Consider the following 19,192-nt stretch of genomic DNA (forward strand, 5'->3'; position numbering starts at 1 on the left):
GTGTGGTTGTACATGTGTGTGTCTAAGAGAGAGAGACTGTGTGAGAGAGTGTATGAGTATATATTTGTGAGTGAGTGGGTGTGAGAGTGTGAGTGTGTATGTGTGAGAGTGTATGATTATGAGAGTGAGTGAGGGTGAAAGTGTGTGTTTCAGTAAGTGAGTGTTTGCGAGAGTGTGATTGTGTGTAAGTGTGTGTGAGATTGTGAGAGTGTGTGTGAGTGTGTGGTTGTACATGCGTGTGTCTAAGAGAGAGAGAGATTGTGTGAGAGAGGGCGTATGAGTGTGTATGAGAGTGTGTGTATATTTGTGAGTAAGTGGGTTTGAGAGTGAGTGTGTGTTTGAGAGTGTGTGAGTGTAAGTGTGTGTGTGAGTGTGTATGAGAATATAAGTGTGTAAGAGTATGTATGAGTGTGTGAGTGTGTATATGAAAGAGGGTGTGTGTGTGTGAGAGTGTTTATGACAGTGTGGGAGTGGGTGTGTGAGTGTGAGTACATTTGTTAGTGAGGGTGTGAGAGTGGGAGTGTGAAATAATATGTGGCTGTGCATGTGTGAGAGTGTTTGGGAGTCTTTGTGTGTGTGTGAGTATGTGTGAGATAATGTGTGAGAGAGTGTGAGAGAGTGTGTGTGAGTGTGTTTGTGTGAGAGTGTGTGTGTGATAGGGAGATTGTGAGACAGTGTGGGTGACAGTGTATGTGAGTATGGGTGTAAGTGTGTATGCGTGAGTGAGTGTGGGTGTGGGAGTGAGTGTGAATGAGTGTCTGAGTGTGAGAGTGCCTATGTGTGTGAGAGAGTGTGTACATGTGTGAGAGAGTGTGTGTGTCAAGAGTGTGTGAGAGTGAGTGAGTGTGACTGAATGTTTGATTGTGTGTGTAAGCTGATTGAGTGTGTGTAAATGTGAGTGTGTGAGAGTGAGTGTGAGTGCACGTGTAAGTGAGTGTGTAAGTGAGTGAGACTGCGTGGCCTTGATAGAGTGGACATGGAGAGGATGTTTCCACTTGTAGGAAAAACTGGAGTCACAAGGCGCAATCTCAGACTAAACGGACGATCCTTTAAAACAGGGGTCAGGAGGAATTTCTTCAGCCAGAGACTGCTGAATCTGTGGAACTCTTTGCCGCAGAAGGCTGTGGAGGCCAAATCACTGAGTTTCTTTAAGACAGAGATAGATAGGTTCTTGATCAATAAGGGGACCAGGGGTTATGGGGAGAAGGCAGGAGAATAGGGATGAGAAAACTATCAGCCATGATTGAATGGCGGAGCAGACTCGATGGGCCGAGTGGCCTAATTCAGCTCCGATGTCTTATGGTCTTATGGTACTTTGAGTGATGAGTGTGAGTGTGAGTGAATGATTGTTGTACTGCTGACTGTTCTGAACGTCAACTCTAATCCTAACTCAGTTTCTCTGTGTTGGTAGGAAGCCTATACTCAGCATGAGGATCACATTCGATTGGTGGGAGAAATACTGAGTGTGTTCGGGGCCCTTGTCATTCTACTGTTAGAGGTAAAATATGTCTTAGTGAGGTAATAACAATGTATCCACCTTGATGTTAATCAGGCATCCTGACACTGTCACTCATTGACGCCTATCACCCAGCACCCTGTATTACTGATTGTATCTCTATTGGTGTTAATCCAGCTCCCTCACACTGTCACTCATTGACGCCTATCACCCAGCACCCTGTATTACTGATTGTATCTCTATTGGTGTTAATCCAGCTCCCTCACACTGTCACTCAGTAACCCCTCTCCCCCAGCTCCCTGTGTGACTGACTGTATCTCTATTGATGTTAATCCAGCTCCCTCACACTGTCACTCAGTAATCCTTCTCCCCCAGCACCCTGTGTTACTGACTGTATCTCTATTGATGTTAATCCCGCTCCCTCACACTGTCACTCAGTAACCCCTCTCCCCAGTACACTGTGTTACTGATTGTATCTCTATTGATATTAATCCAGCTCCCTCACACTGTCACTCAGTAACCCCTCTCCCCCAGCACCCTGTGTGACTGACTGTATCTCTATTGATGTTAATCCAGCTCCCTCACACTGTCACTCAGTAATCCTTCTCCCCCAGCACCCTGTGTTACTGACTGTATCTCTATTGATGTTAATCCCGCTCCCTCACACTGTCACTCAGTAACCCCTCTCCCCAGTACACTGTGTTACTGATTGTATCTCTATTGATATTAATCCAGCTCCCTCACACTGTCACTCAGTAACCCCTCTCCCCCAGCACCCTGTGTGACTGACTGTATCTCTATTGATGTTAATCCAGCTCCCTCACACTGTCACTCAGTAACCTCTCTCCCCCAGCACCCTGTGTGACTGACTGTATCTCTATTGATATTAATCCAGCTCCCTCACACTGTCACTCAGTAACCTCTCTCCCCCAGCACCCTGTGTGACTGACTGTATCTCTATTGATGTTAATCCAGCTCCCTCACACTGACACTCAGTAACCCCTCTCCCCAGCACCCTGTATTACTGACTGTATCTCTATTGATATTAATCCCGCTCCCTCACACTGTCACTCAGTAACCCCTCTCCCCCAGCACCCTGTATTACTGATTGTATCTCTATTGATATTAATCCAGCTCCCTCACACTGTCACTCAGTAACCCCTCTCCCCCAGCACCCTGTGTTACTGATTGTATCTCTATTGATATTAATCCAGCTCCCTCACACTGTCACTCAGTAACCCCTCTCCCCCAGCACCCTGTATTACTGATTGTATCTCTATTGATATTAATCCAGCTCCCTCACACTGTCACTCAGTAACCCCTCTCCCCCAGCACCCTGTATTACTGATTGTATCTCTATTGATATTAATCCAGCTCCCTCACACTGTCACTCAGTAACCCCTCTCCCCCAGCACCCTGTATTACTGATTGTATCTCTATTGATATTAATCCAGCTCCCTCACACTGTCACTCAGTAACCCCTCTCCCCCAACACCCTGTGTTACTGATTGTATCTCTATTGATATTAATCCCGCTCCCTCACACTGTCACTCAGTAACCCCTCTCCCCCAGCACCCTGTATTACTGATTGTATCTCTATTGATATTAATCCAGCTCCCTCACACTGTCACTCAGTAACCCCTCTCCCCCAGCACCCTGTGTTACTGATTGTATCTCTATTGATATTAATCCAGCTCCCTCACACTGTCATTCAGTAACTCCTCTCCCCCAGCACCCTGTATTACTGATTGTATCTCTATTGATATTAATCCAGCTCCCTCACACTGTCACTCAGTAACCTCTCTCCCCCAGCACCCTGTGTGACTGACTGTATCTCTATTGATATTAATCCAGCTCCCTCACACTGTCACTCAGTAACCCCTCTCCCCAGCACCCTGTATTACTGATTGTATCTCTATTGATATTAATCCAGCTGCCTCACATGGTCACTCAGCAACCCCTCTCCCACAGCACCCTGTGTGACTGACTGTATCTCTATTGATGTTAATCCAGCTCCCTCACACTGTCACTCAGTAACCCTTCTCCCCCAGCACCCTGTGTTACTGATTGTATCTCTACTGATGTTAATCCAGCTCCCTCACACTGACACTCAGTAACCCCTCTCCCCCAGCACCCTGGTATTACTGATTGTATCTCTATTGATGTTAATCCAGCTCCCTCACGCTGTCACTCAGTAACCCCTCTCCCCCAGCACCCTGTATTACTGATTGTATCTCTATTGATATTAATCCAGCTCCCTCACAGTCACTCAGTAACCCCTCTCCCCAGCACCCTGTATTACTGATTGTATCTCTATTGATATTAATCCAGCTCCCTCACACTGTCACTCAGTAACCCCTCTCCCACAGCACCCTGTGTTACTGTTGTGTTATGTTACTTGCTACTTGATGTAGGCTTTGCTGAAGGATGCTCCAGACTCTGAGATAAGGACAACGTATTTATTGAACAATTAACAATGCTCCAAAATGACACTGCTAATCTGACTCTAGTAACTCAGTCTACTCTGCTAACTATACAAGCTTGCTCTAGACCACGTGCTGGGGTGTGATGTTGCTGTTAATCAACCCTTTCTAGCTCTCTAGGTTTCTGCCGGTGGAAGAGACAGAGCCTGTGTGCCTTGTCCTTTTTATAGTGGTTGTGTATTGCCCCCTTGTGGTAATGCCACCTCTGGGTGTCCTGATTACCCATTGGTTATGTCCTGTTCTGATAACCCATTGGTTGCATGTCTGCATATCATGACATCTCTCCCTTTTTTTTTGTTATATTATACATGTGTATGTGCCTGTCTAATGTGGCAACGGGAGCTATGGCTGACAGTGTTAAGAATGACTGGTATATACAGTGGACATTAAAAAAAACGTTCATAAGTCCAGTCTCTGGGTGTTTCTGTCTGATCCTCGATGACTGCCGGAGAGGTGGCGGAGGGGATGCCGGAACTTGATAGGTGTGTGGGAGGCACGACTGGTGGACTCGTGGTTTGTGGTGTCTGGAGCTGGCACTTCAACAAGTGGAAGTGGAGGGGGAACTGGTTGTGGGCGTATGATTTTCCGCATTGCCCCTCGATTTCTGCGATGAATGGTACCGTCAGACATTTTTAGCACATCGGATCTGGGCGCGGCCTGCCAAACGATGACAGCCGGGGCAGACCACCCACCATCAGGTGCCTTGATCCTGACAGTGTCTGCTGGGGATAGCACGTCCAGATCAATGGCATGTGCGTCATAGTTCTGTTTCTGACTGTTGCGCAGCTGTTGCATCTTTTGTAGTACCGGTAGGTGATCTGGGTTGTGCAGGTGTAGGGCTGGAAGTGTTGTTCGCAGGTCCCTGTTCATCAGCAGTTGAGCTGGTGACATGCCAGTTGATAAGGGAGTCGCCGGGTATGCTAGTAGTGCAAGGTGTATGTCGGAGGCAGAGTCCAAGGCTTTGTGGATGAGTTGCTTGACGGTGTGCACCCCCTTTTCGACTTTGTCGTTGGACTGCGGGTAGTGCGGACTGGAGGTGACATGTCTGAAGTTGTAGCTCTTGGCAAACGTGGACCATTCTCGACTGTGGAAACACGAGCCATTGTCGCTCACTACGGTATTCGGGATGCCATGCCGCGCGAATGTCTCTTTGCATGTTTTGATGACGGTCCTTGAGGTGAGGTCGGACAGCTTCAGCACCTCCGGATAGTTCAGAAAGTAATCAATGAGTAGGATGTAGTCGCGACCATTCGCGTGGAATAGGTCAATGCCGACCTTGGACCATGGAGAGGTTTCCAGGTTGTGTTGGAGCGTCTCCTTGCTCTGTGCTGGTTGGAACCTCTGACAGGTTTCGCAGTCCAGGACCATGTCCGTGATGTCCCGGTTGATGCCGGGCCAGTAGACGGCTTGTCGGGCCCTGCGTCTGCACTTTTCTACACCCAGGTGTCCCTCATGAATCTGCCGCAGCACCATGCTCTGGAGATGCAGCGGGATCACAATTCTGTCCATCTTCAGCAGGATGCCATTGATCAGAATTAGGTTGTCCTTGACGTTGTAGAATTGAGGGCATTGCCCTTCTGGCCACCCATTGTTGAGGTTGTGGATGAGTTGCTGCAACAGGGCGTCTTTGGCCGTCTCTTCTCTGATGAGAATGAGCTTTTTGTCTGTTGCAGGGAGGTTGCTCGCGCACATTTGCACCAGTGATTCAATGTGCTGGATGATTTCCAGTGGCTCACTCGGTGAGGTGACGGAGCGTGACAATGCATCAGCGATGATGAGCTCCTTGCCAGGCGTGTACACCAGATTGAAATCGTACCTCCGGAGTTTGAGCAGAATCCTCTGCAATCGGAGCGTCATGTCGTTCAGGTCCTTTTGGATGATGTGGACCAGAGATCTGTAATCCATCTCAACAGTAAATGGCGGCAGGCCGTAGACGTAGTCATGGAATTTGAGGATGCCCGTGAGAAGACCTAAACACTCCTTTTCAATCTGCGCGTACCTGGTCTCATAGAACATTACAGCGCAGTACAGGCCCTTCGGTCCTCGATGTTGCGCCGACCTGTGAAACCGCTCGAAAGCCCATCTACACTATTCCCTTATCGTCCATATGTCTATCCAATGACCATTTGAATGCCCTTCGTGTTGGCGAGTCCACTACTGTTGCAGGCAGGGCATTCCACGCCCTCACTACTCTCTGAGTAAAGAACCTACCTCTGACATCTGTCCTATATCTATCTCCCCTCAATTTAAAGCTATGTCCCCTCGTGCTAGACATCACCATCCGAGGAAAAAGGCTCTCACTGTCCACCCTATCTAATCCTCTGATCATCTTGTATGCCTCAATTAAGTCACCGCTTAACATTCTTCTCTCTAACGAAAACAGCCTCAGGTCCCTCAGCCTTCCCTCATAAGATCTTCCCTCCATAGCAGGCAACATTCTGGTAAATCTCCTCTGCGCCCTTTCCAATGCTTCCACATCCTTCCTATAATGCGGCGATCAGAATTGCACGCAATACTCCAAATGCGGCCACATCAGAGTTTTGTACAGCTGCAACATGACCTCATGGCTCCGAAACTCAATCCCTCTACCAATTAAAGCTAACACACCATATGCCCTCTTAACAACCCTCTCAACCTGGGTGGCAACTTTCAGGGATCTATGTACAAGAATCTTACCATTAGCCCAGGACTCTGTCTTCCTGTTATTCCTTCCAAAATGAATCACCTCACACTTTTCTGCATTAAACTCCATTTGCCACCTCTCAGCCCAGCGCTGCAGCTTATCTATGTTCCTCTATAACTTGTAACGTCCTTCCGCACTGTCCACAACTCCACCGACTTTAGTGTCATCTGCAAATTTACTCACCCATCCTTCAACACCCTCCTCCAGGTCATTTATAAAAATGACAAACAGCAGTGGCCCCAAAACCGATCCTTGTGGTACACCACTAGTAACTGGACTCCAGTCTGAACATTTCCCATCAACCACCACCCTTTGTCTTCTTCCAGCTAGCCAATTTCTGATCCAAACTGCTAAATCACCCTGAATCCCATGCCTCCATATTTTCTGCAGTAGCCTACCATGGGGAACCTTATCAAATGCTTTACTGAAATCCATATACACCACATCAACTGCTTTACCCTCTGTGGTAGTATGTATTAGGGGTCATGTGGGACTGGAAGCCCTAATGTCATTGGCTGACAGATCCCGGGTCCTGGTTGGCCGTTGACCTCTAGCTCCACCCTGAAGGCGGAGTATAAGAAACCGGAGTCCTCCCCCGCAGGCCATTCTACTATCGAGCTGCGGGGGAACAGACATGCTTAATAAAGCCTCATCGACTTCACTCTATTCGTCTCACGGAGTCTTTGTGCGCTACAATTTATTAAGCGTGCCTAAAAAGGACTATAGAGCTCAGGATCATCCCGGAATGCCTGAGGATCAGCCCCCACACAGTGAACGCGGCAGCAGCCTTCAAGCACTGGCAGACTTGTTTCGAGGCCTACCTCAGAACGGCAACCGGCTGGGTCACAGAAGACCAAAAACTACAGGTCCTGCACTCGAGGTTAAGCACGGAGATTTTCTCCCTCATCGAAGACGCGGAGGATTTCCAGACGGCGTTCGCAGCACTGTAAAGTCTCTATGTCCGCCCAGTTAACCAAACCTACGCTCGCTACCAGCTCGCGACGAGACGGCAAAGTCCCGGAGAATCGATGGACGAATTCTACGCCGCGCTGCTGATGTTGGAACGAGCCTGCAGCTGCCCTTCGGTGAACGCAAATGAACACACGGACATGGTAATGCGCGATGCTTTTGTGGCAGGTATGAATTCCTCCCAAATCCGCCAAAGACTTCTAGAAAAAGAGTCGCTAGGACTCTCAGAGGCACGGGCCCTAGCAGCCTCCCTAGACGTGGCCGCGCATAATACCCGCGCCTACGGCCCCGACCGCGCGGCAGCCCATTGGGCTCCGTACGTACCCGTCGCGACAAACCCCCCCCCCCCCCCCGGACACCCCACAGGCTTGCGCGGTCCAAACGCCAAGTCGCACCGGGGGCGCTCGCTGCTATTTCTGCGGCCAGGCGAAACACCCCCGGCAGCGCTGCCCGGCCCGCGCAGCAATCTGCAAGAGCTGCGGGAAAAAGGGCCATTTCGCGGTTGTGTGCCGGTCCCGTGAGGTCGCCGCTGTCCCGGGAGACCAGGGAGCCCTGCAAGCCGCTTACGCTCCCCAACCCCCCCAGCACCCCATGTACGACCCGCAGGCGCAGCCGCTCTGGGTCCCGACCACCACGGTCCCGGGAGAACAGGGAGCCCTGCACGCCGCTTACGCTCCCCAAACCCCCCCCCGTCCCCACGTATGACCCGCCGGCGCTACCAATTTGGGTCCCGACCACCGCTGTCCCCAGAGATGAGGGTGCCCCGCGCGGTCCTAACGCTCCCCAACCCCCCCAGCGCCCCATGTGCGACCCGCAGACGCCGCCATTTTGGGTCCCGGCCACCACGAGGGGAGGAAGGGCGCCACCATCTTGGACCACCCCAGACCTGTACGACGCGTGGGGGCGGCCATTTTGTCCACCCCCGCCGCCATCTTGTGACCCCCCAACCATGTGCGATGTATGGGGGCAGCCATTTTGTTCATCCCCGACGCCATCTTGGACGGCAACAACGGACCCCAGTGTCGACGGCTCCACGGGGTTCGAGGAAGACGCTCCACTACTACAACCACGTCTCGCTTCAATTACGCTCGATCAAGCTCGGCCCCGGACACTCCAGACGACGACGACAACGGTGCTAGTAAACGGGCACGAGACACCATGCCTAGTCGACTCCGGGAGCACGGAGAGCTTTATCCACCCCGACACGGTAAGACGCTGTTCCTTGACCACCTATCCCAGCGCACAAAAGATTTCCCTAGCTGCAGGATCCCACTCCGTACAGATCCAAGGTTTCTGCATAGTTACCCTAACGGTGCAGGGGAGGGAGTTCAAAAACTACAAACTACACGTCCTTCCCCAACTCTGCGCCCCCACATTACTGGGATTAGATTTCCAGTGCAATCTACAGAGCCTTACGTTCAAATTCGGCGGCCCAATACCCCCACTCACTATCTGCGGCCTCGCTACCCTCAAGGTGCAACCCCCGTCCTTGTTTGCGAACCTCACCCCGGATTGCAAACCCGTCGCCACTAGGAGCAGACGGTACAGCGCCCAGGACCGGACCTTCATTCGGTCCGAAGTCCAGCGGCTACTAAAGGAAGGCATAATCCAGGCCAGCAATAGTCCCTGGAGAGCACAGTTGGTAGTAGTGAAGACAGGGGAGAAACAAAGGATGGTCATAGACTATAGCCAGACCATCAACAGGTACACACAACTAGACACGTACCCTCTCCCCCGCATATCCGACATGGTCAATCGGATTGCCCAATATACAGTCTTCTCCACCGTGGACCTCAAGTCCGCCTACCATCAGCTCCCCATCCGCCCAAGTGACCGCAAGTTCACAGCCTTCGAGGCAGACGGGCGATTATACCATTTCCTAAGAGTCCCATTTGGTGTCACAAACGGGGTCTCGGTCTTCCAACGGGAGATGGACCGAATGGTTGATCAACATGGGTTGCGGGCCACGTTCCCGTATCTCGACAATGTAACCATCTGCGGCCATGACCAGCAGGACCACGACGCCAACCTCCAAAAATTCCTCCAGACCGCCAAAGCCTTGAACCTCACGTACAACGAGGACAAGTGCGTTTTTAGCACAAACCGGCTAGCCATTCTGGGCTCCGTAGTGCGCAATGGGATAATAGGCCCCGACCCCGAACGTATGCGCGCCCTCATGGAATTTCCCCTCCCGCACTGCTCAAAAGCCCTGAAACGCTGCCTGGGGTTTTTTTCATACAACGCCCAGTGGGTCCCCCAGTACGCACACAAGGCCCGCCCCCAATACAGACCACGACCTTCCCTCTGTCGACAGAGGCTTGCCAGGCCTTCAGCCGCATCAAAGCGGATATCGCAAAGGCCACGATGCGCTCCATCGACGAGTCCCTCCCCTTCCAGGTCGAGAGCGACGCCTCCGACGTAGCTCTAGCGGCCACCCTTAACCAAGCGGGCAGACCCGTGGCCTTTTTCTCCCGAACCCTCCACGCTTCACAAATCCGCCACTCCTCAGTGGAAAAGGAAGCCCAAGCCATAGTGGAAGCTGTGCGACATTGGAGGCATTACCTGGCCGGCAGGAGATTCACTCTCCTCACCGACCAACGGTCGGTAGCCTTCATGTTCGATAATGCACTGCGGGGCAAAATCAAAAACGACAAGATCTTAAGGTGGAGGATCGAGCTCTCCACCTTCAACTACGAGATCTTGTATCGTCCCGGAAAGCTGAACGAGCCGTCCGATGCCCTATCCCGCGGCACATGTGCCAACGCACAAATTAACCGCCTCCAAACCCTCCACGAGGACCTCTGCCACCCGGGGGTCACTCGGTTTTTCCACTTTATCAAGTCCCGCAACCTCCCATACTCTTTAGAGGAGGTCCGTACAGTCACAAGGGACTGCCACATCTGCGCGGAATGCAAACCGCATTTTTTCAGGCCGGATGGTGCGCACCTGATTAAGGCTTCCCGCCCCTTTGAACGCCTTAGTCTGGATTTCAAAGGGCCCCTCCCCTCCACCGACCGCAACACATACTTCCTTAATGTGGTGGACGAATACTCCCGCTTCCCATTCGCCATTCCCTGCTCTGACATGACCGCGACCACAGTCATTAAAGCCCTGAACACCATCTTCACACTGTTCGGTTGCCCCGCATACGTCCACAGCGACAGGGGGTCCTCTTTCATGAGTGACAAGCTGCGCCAGTTCCTGCTCAGCAAGGGCATAGCCTCAAGCAGGACGACCAGCTACAACCCCCGGGGGAACGGGCAAGTAGAGAGGGAGAACGGCACGGTCTGGAAGACCGTCCTACTGGCCCTACGGTCCAGGGACCTCCCAGTTTCACGGTGGCAGGAGGTCCTCCCGGACGCTCTCCACTCCATCCGGTCGCTATTATGTACGAGCACTAATCAAACGCCTCATGAGCGTCTCCTTGTCTTCCCTAGGAGGTCCTCCTCTGGAACGTCGCTGCCGACCTGGCTGGCGGCCCCAGGACCCATCTTGCTCCGAAAGCATGTGCGGGCACACAAGGCGGACCTGTTGGTCGAAAGGGTTCACCTCCTCCACGCGAACCCGCAGTACGCTTATGTGGAGTACCCCGACGGCCGACAGGACACGGTCTCCCTGCGGGATCTGGCGCCCGCCGGCAGCACACACACCCCCCCGACACCATTCACCCAACCCCCCCCCTTCCTGCCACCGCCGCACCCCGCGACCGCCCCCTTCCCAGGAGGATCGGTTCCCCTCCCCTCAGGCCCGACCAAGAATAAAGCCCAAGCTGAAACCGTAAGGCTCCCGGAGACGACAACACCGGTACAAGCACCACCACCACCACCGGGGCCGAGGCGATCGACACGGACGACCAGACCGCCCGACCGACTCGTGGCGTCGATCTAAATCAATATATGGACTTTTCACAAGAACATTTTGCTTTTCTCCCTATACCTTCTCCCGATACCTTCTGTAAATAGTTGAAACAGGACAAAATTGTACATACTGTATTGCCATATGAATGTTTTCCTCCCAGGACCAGCCCTGTAAACCCTTACCACCATGCGAAGCCCTGGTTCATTTTTGACAAGGGGTGAATGTGGTAGTATGTATTAGGGGTCATGTGGGACTGGAAGCCCTAATGTCATTGGCTGACAGATCCCGGGTCCTGGTTGGCCGTTGACCTCTAGCTCCGCCCTGAAGGCGGAGTATAAGAAGCCGGAGTCCTCCCCCGCAGACCATTCTACTATCGAGCTGCGGGGGAACAGACACGCTTAATAAAGCCTCATCGACTTCACTCTATTTGTCTCACGGAGTCTTTGTGCGCTACACCCTCATCCACCTGTTTGGTCACCTTCTCAAAGAACTCAATAAGGTCTGTGAGGCACGACCTACCCTTCATAAAACCGTGTTGACTATCTCTAATCAAATGATTCCTTTCCAGCTGATTATACATCCTATCTCTTATAAACCTTTCCAAGACTTTGCCCACAACAGAAGTAAGGCTCACTGGTCTATCGTTACCGGGGTTGTCTCTACTCCCCTTCTTGAACAAGGGGACAACATTTGGTATCCTCCAGTCTTCTGGCACTATTCCTGTAGACAAAGATGACTTAAAGATCAAAGCCAAAGGCTCAGCAATCTCCTCCCTAGCTTCCAAGAGAATCCTAGGATAAATCCCATCCGGCCCAGGGGACTTATCTATTTTCACACTTTCCAGAATTGCTAACACCTCCTCCTTATGAACCTCAAGCCCGTCTAGTATAGTAGCATGGTCTCAGTCAGTGTCATTGCCCGTGACGCATATGCTGGGACCCATGATGATGTGTCATTTTTTTTGTAGCAGCATCGCCCCAATGCCATCCTGACTCGCATCAGTTGATAACTTAGTTTCCCGGTCTGGGTCAAAGAATGCAAGGACAGGTGCAGTGATGAGCTTGTCTGGTGTTCCGTCTTGCACTCGAAGGTGGTTGATTTCTTGATCAGTTTTCTGAGGGCCGTTGTATGTGTGGCCAAATTCGGGATGAATTTGCCTAGGAGGTTTACCACGGCAAGGAAGCTCAGTTCTGCTTTCTTGTCCTCGGGGACTTTCATTGCCTCGATGGCGTACACCGTGTTTCGATATCTGACCACCCAGGAACTTCAGCGTGGATGTCCCAAAACAGCACTTGGCTTTGCTTAGCTTGAGGCCATGTTCATGTATGCGTCGGAATACCCTCTTTAGCCACAACACATGTCCCTCCGGAGTTGAAGACCAGATTATGATATCGTCAACGTAGACACAAACCCCTTCTATTCCTTTCATCATCTGTTCCATGATGCGATGGAATATCTCTGATGCCGAAATGATGCCAAATGGCATTCGGTTGTAGCAGAATCTGCCAAAAGGCATGTTGAAGGTGCAGAGCCTTCTGCTGGATTCTACAAGTTGAATTTGCCAAAATCCTTGGGATGCGTCCAGTTTTGTGAAGAAGTGCACGTGTGCCATCTCGCTCGTGATTTCTTCCCTTTTTGGGATGGGGTAATGTTCCCGCACAATGTTTTTGTTTCGATCCTTGGGGTCGATGCAGATGCATAGGTCCCCCGAAGGCTCTTTTACGCACACCATCGAGCTGACCCAGTCGGTTGGTTCAGTGACCTTGGAGATGATGCCTTTCTTTTGTAGCCATGATGTGGAGATGCCGGCGTTGGACTGGGGTGAGCATAGTAAGAAGTTTTACAACACCAGGTTAAAGTCCAACAGGTTTGTTTCAATGTCACTAGCTTTCGGAGCACTGCTCCTTCCTCAGGTGAATGAAGAAGTATGTTCCAGAAACATATATATAGACAGATTCAAAGATGCCAGACAATGCTTGGAATGCGAGCATTAGCAGGTGATTAAATCTTTACAGATCCAGAGATGGGGTAACCCCAGGTTAAAGGGGTGTGAATTGTGTCAAGCCAGGACAGTTAGTAGGATTTCACAGGCCAGATGGTGGGGGGTGAATGTAATGCGACATGAATCCCAGGTCCCAGTTGAGGCCGCACTCATGTGTGCGGAATTTGGCTATAAGCTTCTGCTCGGCGATTCTGCGTTGTCGCGCGTCCTGAAGGCCGTTTCTTTTGTAGGCTTGTGAGCTCTGCTTTCAGTCGCTCCCTCAGTGGAGCAGGGATTCTTCGTGGTGCGTGGACCACTGGTTTGGCGTCAGGCCGCAGTAGAATCTTGTACTCGTACGGAGGTGTGCCCATCCCGCTGAAGACATCTGGGTACTGGGTCAGGATGTCGTCGATGCTGGCATGAAGATCCGGATGGGACGGTGTCACGGTGTAGACCCTTTGGATGAGGTTCAGTTGCTTGCAGGCGTGCGCACCTCGAAGGGACCCCCTGTCTGGTTGAACAACCTCGAAGCGTAGGCTTGTCTCTATGTGTCTGTTGGACACTGTCAGATGGCAGGACCCCAGTGCCTTAATTGCGTTGCCATTGTAGTCCTGGAGTTTGCAGGTCGCTGGTAGGATTTTGGGAGCCTTCTTGATTCTCGTGAAGTCCAAATGCGAGATCAGGTTGGCAGAGGCACCCATGTCCAGTTTGAACTGGATGGGGCATTGGTTGACATCCATTACTGTGTTCCATTCGTCCTCGGAATCCATGGCAAGGATTGACCGGACTTGCGATGTGCCCGGTGTGGCGTATTCGCACTTCATGATGATGCCTACTCGGTGTGTGTTATCCAGGTAGTCATCGTCTGGATCTGGAGCACTACGTCGATCAGAGACATGCGTTCGGTGTTGCACACTCCTGATGCGATCCTGCCTGAATTGTGGTCGCTGACTCCTGACTGGTGATGCAGGTCTGCACAGGGCTGCATAGTGGTCAAGTTTCCCACAGTGTAAACAGTGTTTGCCTCTTGCGGGGCACTTTTTTCTAAAGTGGGCGGTGCCACAGTTTGCACACATCACAACGTCGGCGTCATGACACTCAGTGCGTCGTTGCGCATGCGTGGTGCGGCTCTCGGCTGTTTGCACCTGCGCAGTGCGGTTCTTGGCCGCCTCGTACTCCCGGTCGTATTGCGCATGCGCCGGGCCCCGGGAGGAGCGGTCAAAATGGCTGCCGTCGGAGATGTGGAGGCGCTGCGTCCGGGAGATGGCCTGAACACACTCCACCCTGTGGGAGGCTTGTTTTTCACTCTCAGCATTTTTGTATTGTGAGTAGCGATTTTTTGAATGCTCATTCACAGTGCACGTTTCAGTAGCGACTTTTAAGGTCATTTGCTTGATTTTCAGCAATTGCTCTCGCAGAGGATCAGAGTGGACTCCAAAAACGATTTGGTCTCTGATCATGGATTCAGTTATGTCACCGAAGTTGCAGGATTGCGCTAGCAGTCTAAGGTTAATTAGATAACTATTGAAGGATTCATCTTTACCTTGCATCCTCTGCTTAAAGATGTGGCGCTCAAATATTTTGTTCGTGTCCACCTCGTATTGGCTGTCGAATTTTTACAGGATGGTTTGGTATTTCGTTTTGTCCTGCCCTTCTGTGTATTGAAAGGAGTTGAAGATCTCTGTCACATGGTCACCCGCAGTGGTCAGGAGAAGAGCTATCTTCCGAGCATCGGTCGCGCCATTCAGGTCGGATGCTTCCACGTATAGTTGGAATTTTTGTCTGAATGAACGCCAGTTAGCACTAAGATTACCGGTGGTCCTGAGTTGATGAGGACCTTGAATCTTGCCTGGATTCGGTAGCTGGTTGTCTCTGACCTTACTGAGTTGAACTAGGGAGATTGAGCAGTCACTCCTCTACCATGTTGTGTTATGTTACTTCGAGCAACATAAGCTGCTACTTGATGTAGGCTTTGCTGAAGGATGCTCCAGACTCTGAGATACGTTCAACGTATTTATTGAGCGATTAACAATGCTCCTAAATGAGTTCTACACTCTGCTAATCTGACTCTAGTAACTCAGTCTACTCTGCTAACTATTCACGCTTGCTAGACCACATGCTAGGGTGTGATGTTGCTGTTAATCAACCCTTTCTAGCTCTCTAGATTTCTGCTGGTGGAGAGGCAGAGCCTGCGTGCCTTGTCCTTTTTATAGTGGTTGTGTCATGCCCCCTTGTGGTAATGCCACGTCTGGATGTCCTGATTACCCATTGGTTGTGTCCTGTTCTGATGACCCATTGGTTGCGTGTCTGCATATCATGACAACTGACTGTATCTCAAATGATGTTAATCCAGCTCCCTCACACTGTCACTCTGTAACCTCTCTCCCCCAGCACCCTGTGTTACTGACTGTATCTCTACTGGTGTTAATCCAGCTCCCTCACACTGTCACTCAGTAACCTCTCTCCCCCAGCACCCTGTGTTACTGACTGTATCTCTACTGATGTTAATCCAGCTCCCTCACACTGACACTCAATAACCCCTTTCACCCAGCACACTGCGTTACTGACTGTATCTCTGCTGATGTTAATCCAGCTCCCTCACAGTCACTCAGTAACCCCTCTCCCCCAGCACACTGTGTTACTGACTGTATCTCTACTGATGTTAATCCAGCTCCCTCACACTGACACTCAGTAACCCCTCTCCCCCAGCACCCTGTGTTACTGACTGTATCTCTGCTGATGTTAATCCAGCTCCCTCACACTGTCACCCAGTAACCCCTCTCCCCAGCACCCTGTGTTACTAACTGTATCTCTATTGATGTTAATCCAGCTCCCTCACTCTGTCACTCAGTAACCCCTCTCCACTAACACCCTGTGTTACTGACTGTACCTCCACAGATGTTAATCCAGCTCCTTCAGTCACTCAGTAACCCCTCTCCCCAGTACACTGTGTTACTGACTGTCTCTCTGCTGATGTTAATCCAGCTCCCTCACACTGTCACCCAGTAACCCCTCTCCCCAGCACCCTGTGTTACTGACTGTATCTCTATTGATGTTAATCCAGCTCCCTCACTCTGTCACTCAGTAACCCCTCTCCACTAACACCCTGTGTTACTGACTGTACCTCCACTGATGTTAATCCAGCTCCCTCAGTCACTCAGTAACCCCTCTCCCCAGTACACTGTGTTACTGACTGTCTCTCTGCTGATGTTAATCCAGCTCCCTCAGACTGTCACTCAGTAACCCCTCTCCCCCAGCACCCTGTGTTACTGACTGTATCTCTACTGATGTTAATCCAGCTCCCTCACACTGACACTCAATAACCCCTTTCACCCAGCACACTGCGTTACTGACTGTATCTCTGCTGATGTTAATCCAGCTCCCTCACAGTCACTCAGTAACCCCTCTCCCCCAGCACACTGTGTTACTGACTGTATCTCTACTGATGTTAATCCAGCTCCCTCACACTGACACTCAGTAACCCCTCTCCCCCAGCACCCTGTGTTACTGACTGTATCTCTGCTGATGTTAATCCAGCTCCCTCACACTGTCACCCAGTAACCCCTCTCCCCAGCACCCTGTGTTACTGACTGTATCTCTATTGGTGTTAATCCAGCTCCCTCACTCTGTCACTCAGTAACCCCTCTCCACTAACACCCTGTGTTACTGACTGTACCTCCACAGATGTTAATCCAGCTCCTTCAGTCACTCAGTAACCCCTCTCCCCAGTACACTGTGTTACTGACTGTCTCTCTGCTGATGTTAATCCAGCTCCCTCACACTGTCACCCAGTAACCCCTCTCCCCAGCACCCTGTGTTACTGACTGTATCTCTATTGATGTTAATCCAGCTCCCTCACTCTGTCACTCAGTAACCCCTCTCCACTAACACCCTGTGTTACTGACTGTACCTCCACTGATGTTAATCCAGCTCCCTCAGTCACTCAGTAACCCCTCTCCCCAGTACACTGTGTTACTGACTGTCTCTCTGCTGATGTTAATCCAGCTCCCTCAGACTGTCACTCAGTAAACCCTCTTCCCATCACCCTGTGTTACTGACTGTATCTCTGCTGATGTTAATCTAGCTCCCTCACACTGCCACTCAGTAACCCCTCTCCCCCAGCACCCTGTGTTACTGACTGTATCTGTACTGATGTTAATCCAGCTCCCTCACTCTGTCACTCAGTAACCCCTCTTCCCAGCACCCTGTGTTACTGACTGTATCTCTGCTGATGTTAATCCAGCTCCCTCAGTCACTCAGAAACCCCTCTCCCCCAGCACACTGTGTTACTGACTGTATCTCTGCTGATGTTAATCCAGCTCCCTCACACTGACACTCAGTAACCCCTCTCCCCCAGCACCCTGTGTTACTGACTGTATCTCTGCTGATGTTAACCCAGCTCCCTCACACTGACACTCAGTAACCCCTCTCCCCCAGCACCCTGTGTTACTGACTGCATATCTGCTGATGTTAATCCAGCTCCCTCACACTGTCACTCAGTAACCCCTCTCCCCCAGCACCCTGTGTCACTGACTGTATCTGTACTGATGTTAATCCCGCTCCCTCACACTGTCACTCAGTAACCCCTCTTCCCAGCACCCTGTGTTACTGACTGTATCTCTGCTGATGTTAATCCAGCTCCCTCACACTGTCACTCAATAACCCCTCTCCTCCAGCACCCTGTGTTACTGACTGTTTCTCTGCTGGTGTTAATCCTGCTCCCTCACTCTGTCACTCAGCTACCCATCTGCTTGTTGGCTGCTGATTTATTATGAAATGTGTTTACTCCTCTCCCCAATCCCTCTGTTTAGATCCCGGATATCCTGCGATTCGGAGCTAAGCGATACTTTGGGAAGACAGTCCTTGGAGGTCCATTTCACATAATCATGTGAGTACCCGCGCCCTGATCTTTCTCTCCCTCTCCTTCTGTGTCTCTGTCTCCCTTTCTCTTGCTCCCTCTCTGTATCGCTGTCTGTCTAACTCTTCTCTCTCTCTCTGTCTCTCTCTCTCTCTCCCTCTCTGTTTCTCTCTCTCTCTGACTGTCCCTGTGTCTCTCGCTTTCTCTGTCTCACTTCCTCTCTCTCTCACTCTCTGGGCATGATTCTCTGGCCTCGTCGCCCTCTCACCCGAGCGAAACGAGGCCGGTGAACAGCGGGAGGGGCTGAAAACCAGAACTGCGCCAGGCGCTAAACAGTTTGCGATGCAACCGGCCCGCTCCCGTCGGGGAAATCGGGATCTCGCCGTAGCGTGGCGAGAAACCAATTATCACCACATAAGCCCGACTTCCAAACAATTAACGGGAGCCTACCCTTATGCGATGGCCTGTGGGTGGGCGGGCCACTTAGCATGTGGGAGCCATTGCCTAGCATTCCAATCACACCTTGTTGCCTGGACAGTGTACCTGAACACTGCAGGAGGCAACACCACACAGGCAGCAGCCAACATCCGAACACACATCGGATGGGACACAGCTCCGGGGACAGGTCCACAGCTGGAGGGTGGGTGAGGGAGAGGACCAGCACCCAGTGCAGGTGATGTTGTGAGCGGGTGTCCGGGGTACAGAGTCTGGGGTCGAGTGAGGGGGGGGGGGGGGGGGGAATCGCTGCGGCCGGAGTGCATGGTCGGAGTGTTCCAGGAGAGGGGGGTGAGGGGGGGGGCTGATCAATGGGGGAATGGAGGGTCCCGGGTTGGGAGCCAGCTATTGAACGCTGTGGCAAGGATTTTAGAGCCTGCAGAAGTTGCCCTAGTGGAGCTGCTGCGAG

General features: G+C 51.5%; 1 protein-coding gene across 2 annotated transcripts in view; it reads left to right on the forward strand.

Moving 5' to 3' along the window:
* trpv6 (transient receptor potential cation channel, subfamily V, member 6) overlaps positions 1-19,192 on the forward strand; it is a 164,461-nt gene that overhangs the window by 82,123 nt on the left and 63,146 nt on the right. Inside the window, exons 9-10 of one of the 2 annotated variants that reach the window (XM_072478604.1) lie at positions 1,412-1,498; positions 18,242-18,318. In XM_072478604.1, coding sequence (XP_072334705.1) covers positions 1,412-1,498; positions 18,242-18,318 — 164 coding nt within the window. The remainder of the gene's footprint in view (positions 1-1,411; positions 1,499-18,241; positions 18,319-19,192) is intronic. The other variant, XM_072478605.1, reaches the window with a different exon arrangement.

The sequence above is a fragment of the Scyliorhinus torazame genome, chromosome 16 (genome assembly GCF_047496885.1).
Source record: "Scyliorhinus torazame isolate Kashiwa2021f chromosome 16, sScyTor2.1, whole genome shotgun sequence".
NCBI lineage: Eukaryota > Metazoa > Chordata > Chondrichthyes > Carcharhiniformes > Scyliorhinidae > Scyliorhinus > Scyliorhinus torazame.